Below are 6548 nucleotides of genomic sequence, written 5' to 3'. Positions count from 1 at the left end.
CGAAGCGGAAAATCACACATAACTAGCCCGGATCATTTCACATGACGACTGGGTTGTCGATTGCCTTTGCCGATTGGCAAACCGCCCGGCGGAGAGCAATTTACAGGTCGTTTCTCTGCTACTACGGACAGGAGAGCTCGCCAGGGAAGCAGCTGGACAATCACCGCCGAACAAACCGGCCAACGTCGGAGGAGTGCCAAATGGTTTTACTACACGGCGAAGTCGTAAACAGCCAGAGAGAGTCATAGACGAGCGGCTGCAGTTGTTGTGCAGCTAATGTGTATGAGGAGAGCTTTTTACGTGCCCATCCATGATCAAACGTAAGTAGTCCTTTATCTAAAGAATGTTTGTAGTGTTGACTTTGTAATCGCTATATTCGCGGCTATTTTTAACTCAAAGTTGCAATTTCTGATCGTTCCGAAAACGCCGAGCACATGAAGAGGGGAAAAAGCCGTGTACAGTGCTCTCCCGGCAGAGGGGATGTGCGACAAGCCCTCGGTCGTCGGCCGAGGGGGCAGGGAGCATGTCAGCCACAAAATGCAAGCCACCAACAAATTAAAATGATCCCAGTATTTGACATAATACAAAAAACGATGTTTACTCACTTCCTGGTAAGTCCGATGGTCCCATAGTAATAGGGCTTGTTTTGGCCAATATCCACCAGTGAATGGGAACCTTTTGAAACCCCAAAAAGGCACATACGCCTCTCCCTCTACAGCAAGATTTTCCTGCAGCCGTTTGGCTGGCATGATGCGAAAAATAAACGTATTAATCCGCAAAATCAGCTGAATCCTTAGTCCTTCTCATACAACAGTACGGCTATATAGTGAAGAGGACTCTTTCCTCCGTACACGTCACGGCGCCCTCTTTCTCTCTCTCTCTCTCTCTCTCTCTCTCTCTATATATATATATATATATATATATATCTATACCTAAAAATGCCGTTACGCTTGATAACACACATCACTTAAAAGTTAGGATTTTTTCCCACGTGTTTCAATTAAATTTCTATTTGTGACAAGCCATTTTTAAGTTCTAGTTAAGTTTTAAGTTAGTCTAAACTGTAAGTCCTGATAGGATTTTGAGTTTTTGCAGTGTTCAAAATAAATGTATGATACAGGCTGTATTGGAGCACATTAGGGACCAGTGGTGTTTTATTCAGCAATGACTACTGAGCTAAAATTGATAGTTAGCATTATTGAGTTTTTATTTTACACCCTCATCACTCCACATCGCTATGTTAAAGCCTGTATGTAAGACACGTTAGCCACGCATCGACAGTGGTCATAATTAATAGAAACCTAGCCCTCCGCACGGCTAAAGTTACGTGAGCTAGTGACAGTAACGTTAATCTTATTTATTAGCGCTTAGCGCTCTACTGCTTTAAGATGGCGGCTGTTTACTACCGCTGCCCAGACGCGGCCGAGTCTGTCATTTCGCATCTAGTTCATCATACATGTGATCTCTATGAGACTCACCAGACGCTACCTGCTACCAACTTAGCATCGTGCGGGCTAGTATTTAGCAACGTCGGCGTCGTTTGTAGCGGCTGTCGTCTGCAGTAAGTTTTTTTTTTTTTTTCTTCTTCCTCTACGCACGTGACATCAGCACGTTGTCCCGTATTAAAAGTAGTCCGAGCACAACGTGATGCTTAGAGCTGTCAAAAGAAACGATTACTCGAAGTGAATAAAATTACTCGGATCAGTTATTAAACTCGAGTTACTCGAGTACTCGTTTCAGCTCTACTTACTTCTCTCACTTACACACAACTTTTGAATGGTAAGTAAACATGACGTTAGCTTTGGGTATGAATGTGGCAGCCGTACCAGCTAATTTTTCCCATTGTATTCAAGTTTCAAAATACGTGGTGCAAAAAATAATTACCTTGAATCCTCGATCAAATCACTCTTGAGACACTCGTGCCTCCTTGTAGGCTTAAGTTTCGTCCTGTTTTCAACTAAATCCAGCGTTTGAGCCCAGTGTGTGTTTGTGCATACCCAGAGCTAACTGCTCTCCCGGAGTCCCTGCTGGATGTGGGCACTCGGCAGGCCCCCTGTTGGACGGCGGGACGCGGTGTGTCGAGGAAATGTCCTGTCAATAGAATAATGAAGTCTATGCTTTGGTATTTTTTGAGCACCAGACACATGAAAATGCAGGGATATGAAGAACACACCTTCCATAACAGAGCGGCAACATGGCTAGAAAAACACCCGGTCTTTGTGGTGGCACATGCTTGGTTCCAAATCTGCATTCATGAACCTGTTGTCCTCCCCTGTCGCGATGATGGCAGATGGATGCGGTATTCCCAAATTGTCTGTTTTAAGGGATTTTGATGAGTAATGTTACTCCAGCTCCACTGTTGTTTTGGATGGAGAAATTCTGAAACGGAAGTTGCTAGCAGACAAGGCGTAAAGCGAAAGTACCTCGGAAACTTGTCTCTATAATAATAAAAACTAACAAAATGATTTGATTTTGGGAAAGCAAAGCATTTCCCCTTTAATTTTGAGACACAGTACATGAATCTATGTTTGCAGCTCAAACGATTCTAAAAAACAAACAAAACAAAAAAAAAATCATTTTCGTAGTCTCCACTCTGTTACCAGGGCAGTTGTGTACCATCCCAGTTATAAGCCTTGCCTGTCTTTTCCACATCCAGACCATCTACAATGGCCATCAGATATTCTGCAGAGCGTTCTGCGCTGAACAGTTTCCCCTCGGGTACGTTCCTGTGATATGGTTTCGACAGGTTCGTGTCTACAGTTCCTGGATGCAAGCAAACACATACCACCTGGGGTAAAAAAAAAAAAAAAAAAAAAAAGAGTCATCCAGTGTGCTATTGTTACTTCATTGCAAAGTCGCAGTCCATTTACCTTGGGCTGACCACGGCCCAGCTCGATGGAGAGGTTTTTCGTGGCCATGTTAAGAGCCGCTTTAGACATTCTGTAGCTATACCAGCCGCCGAGACCTTCAATACACATGAAATGAAAGTGCTTAATCGGTCAAAAGTAAGGAATAGTTTCGGAATTTTTTTCAAATCTCTACCATTGTCACCAATGGAGCCCACTTTTGCAGTGATGTTGACAATGATGCCACTGTGCCGCTTGGCGTTTTCTTTTGGCTGTCGACCGAAGCCACCGCCGCCTTTTTGCAAGAGGGGAGCAAAGTACTTGGCCATTACCAATGGACCCACAGTGTTGGTGGTGAAGGTGGTGATGACGCCCTGAAGGGAGATAATGCCAGCTAAGGCTTAACATTAAAAGAGTAACAAGTAAAATACAGCATTGAAAGAATCATTTTGATCCAGGGAATAATTTAAGAAACAGCATTTTTCTGAATGGAGTTTGGTCTCGGGCTTAAGAGAAAAAAAAATCTCAAAAATAACATGTTATGAGAACTCAATGGCTGCCTGGCAACGAATGAATGAATGTCCATTCGCTTCAAACCCTCTCAGTTCAAATGGATTAGACTATGGTCTATTCGTGATAAACTCATGAAAAGAGCCACATGAAATGACATTTAAAAATCTATTGGTGTAGTGACATGTAAATTTAATGAGGAAAAAAGAATTAATCCAAAAGGTGACAAATTCAAGGATTCAATTTAAATATTATTATTATTATTATATTATTAGTAGTAGTATTATTCTACACACACACAAAATTCAATTGATGTAGGCAGATATCTAAGCAGCATTTTTGTCAATGGAGTTTGGTCTGACACTTTCTGAAGGTCAACAGATGTTAAAAATTTGCGGTGAAAACATATAAGCCGAAAACACTCAAATATAACTGCAGCCATTAAAAAACACGCATGAAAAAAATGCAGGTAAAATTAAACACGACCCCCCCCCCAATGGAGTTTGGCGTTGTGACGCAAAAGTGATGAAAGCCATATTTGATATAAGTTCACCTGTGCATAAACATCCCTCAGACTGGTTTCTCCTCTTCCGGAGGGATGAAGCAAAGCCGACGAGTTGACCATTAAATCAAGGCGTCCAAAGCTCCTCTTCACCCAGTCGGCTGCTTCCCGTATATCTGCCTCGCTGTTCACGTTCAGCTGGAGCACGGTCAGCCTGTCCGGGTGTTGTCCGGCTAACCCTTGCAGTTCCACAGCCCCGTCCGGGTTCCGACACGTAGCTATGACATTTGCAAGGGGTTTGTTTTGTAAAATGTATTTGCAAAACTGTGTCCCCAGACCGCGGCTGGCACCTTGAACGAGGGCCACGGGGGCCGCCATGACGCCAGAGTGACGTAATACGACAAAAGGCTACGCCTCTCGTCACGATTGGGTAATGACACACCCGTTAGTGTTGTATCGGTCGCGAACGATTCGTTCTTTTTGAACGAATTGTTTGGGTGAACGAGACCGAACTAATCACCATCTGCACTGATTCGTTCTATGAAGTTGGGGCTTGTTCGCTCAGTGGGAGGGCGTTGAGCAAGCGGCAGCGTCTTCTGACATCGCACACGACCAATCAGACGCCAGCCTCATCGTGGGCAGGGGAGGGAGCGGAAACAGAACCAGGGCGTCTGTCACTCACTTCCACGTGTAGCCAATAAGCAGCCAGCGTGCAGGCAGGAGGGCAAGACTGAGTTATGTCACTTCCCGTTCAGTGACTCGGTCCTCCGGTTCCTGACCTAGCTTGCTGCTAACTTGACTTTGCAGTTATGTGGTGAACGAGTCAAAAAATGAAAGGAAATGATTTTGTCACATATTTGTTAAAGTGGAGCCTATCAAATGCTGCTCAAACAGACAAAAACACCACACAAACCTAGCGAGCATGGTTTAGTGTACTACTTTTCTCAACAGACTCGGGACTACATATAATGACATACTATCAAATTTACAGTAGTTTAAAACACTTTTGCGGGTAGCTACGAGGCAAGCAAAAGCTGAGCTGCGGTCGCGTGACGGCAGTGCGGGGGGAGAGAACTGTCATTGTATGGAGGCTTCATGGCAGCGATATTTACCTCATATGTGCACAGAAAAAAATAATATTTAGTATGATCACCATAATACTGATTTGCAATGAAACTGTATATACATGTCAATTTTTTCCCGACTGTTTTATTTATTTTTTTTCGTGTCAGAGCGTGTCGAGTGTTGGTTGGTTTGACAAATTATGTCCATCCGTCCATCATGTGCGATTCAAGTGCCCAAAAACAACGCACGCGGACACGGGAGATGTCGCAATATGTCTACATTTTTCTTAACAGACTAATGAGAGTAGAAAGGCAACTTCGTAAAGAGCAAACTATTATTTCTCGTCAGCATTTGACGATCTGAGATGAGGGGACGACAGGGGAGCTGACCGGATTATTTTATTTGTTAATACCAGTGCAAAAATTCAATACGATCATCTTAATACTGATTTGCAATTAAACTCAAATATCAAAATGTAGTATTGTTTTTATTTCAGAGCAGCACATTTGACAACTAGCTATTTACACTTTAGTTTTAACAATAGTGACCAAAAATAATAGTGATGAGCATAAAAACTAAAATACAACAGAGCGAGAGAGTTGGTCGTTTCTTATTTAGAAATTAAACTTTCGATTTATTTTTATTTTCGTGACAGCAAGCATGCCGCATTGGCTGGTAGCAGCAGCATTGTATATGTGATCAAGATCATGCTAAAGAAAGTCCATGCGCCCCCGACCCCAAACCCCCACTCCCCCCACAAAAGGAAACTGTTTAACCGTGTCCTAAATCGAAATGCAAGCACGAGCCATGACTTTGATCCCATTGAACTAGGACAGACGACGCGGAAGTTCTCCCTCGCTTTTGCAGCAGCGGGAGGGAGACGAGGCTGTCTGTGAAAGCAGAAATGATATCGCCTGTCACTCATTTCTAAAACAACGACGAGTGGTCAATGAGGAGCCTGTGTGCAAGAGAGGGAGGGACCAAGCAATGGCACTTCCCGTTCAGTTATACTGCGAAGCGGTCTTTGGTGATTCGTTCGGCAACGTCACTTCCCGTTCACTAACCGAACGATTCATTTGGGCGGGGGAGGGATATGAGGGGGGCGAACGATTCGTTGAACGATTTGTTTGAACGAACCTTTTTACTGAACGAACCGGAATGGATTCGTTTACTCAAGTGAACGACAGATCCCGTCGCTAACCCCCATCCCGCAGACAGGAAATGGCGACATACCGCCGCTCTCTGGCCCCGCAAACCGGAATTGAATTCCTTTGAAAAGGTCATTGGTAAATGAGATTAAATTTAGAGATTGGACAAGAGCATGTACTGAAAATGTATATGGAACCAATTGGGATTTATTAAAATTTGAATTAGGTAAACTCCTAATAAAAGCTGGAAGTGAAATGACTAGAAAGAACAGGAAAGATGAATTTTAATTAATTTCTGAAATTAATTCACTTTCTTCTCAAGGTATTGAGAATTTATCACAAGACAAAAACAATTCTCAAATTATGCAAATGAAATTAGATCAGTTATATATAAACAAAGCAAAAGGAGCATGTGTGCGTTCCTAGGAGGAAGTGGTTGGAAAAGGGGGAGCAGAACTCTTCTTACTTTTTCAAATT

At 43.2% G+C, this 6548-nt stretch overlaps 1 protein-coding gene across 1 annotated transcript; it reads right to left on the bottom strand.

Moving 5' to 3' along the window:
- Positions 1 to 2465: 2465 nt before the first annotated feature.
- zgc:65997 (uncharacterized protein LOC794398 homolog) lies at positions 2466 to 4264 on the bottom strand. The gene is made up of 4 exons (XM_057847396.1): positions 3910 to 4264; positions 3043 to 3220; positions 2871 to 2965; positions 2466 to 2788 (listed from the first exon to the last, which is right to left on the bottom strand). Exons 1-4 carry the CDS (start codon positions 4234 to 4236, stop codon positions 2597 to 2599), a joined length of 792 nt encoding a protein of 263 aa, XP_057703379.1. The 5' UTR covers positions 4237 to 4264; the 3' UTR covers positions 2466 to 2596.
- Positions 4265 to 6548: the final 2284 nt, after the last annotated feature.

The sequence above is a fragment of the Corythoichthys intestinalis genome, chromosome 10, assembly GCF_030265065.1.
Source record: "Corythoichthys intestinalis isolate RoL2023-P3 chromosome 10, ASM3026506v1, whole genome shotgun sequence".
Taxonomy (NCBI): Eukaryota; Metazoa; Chordata; class Actinopteri; order Syngnathiformes; family Syngnathidae; genus Corythoichthys; species Corythoichthys intestinalis.
The sequence above is the reverse complement of the archived record's forward strand: the minus strand, read 5'-3'. Positions and strand labels throughout refer to the sequence as shown.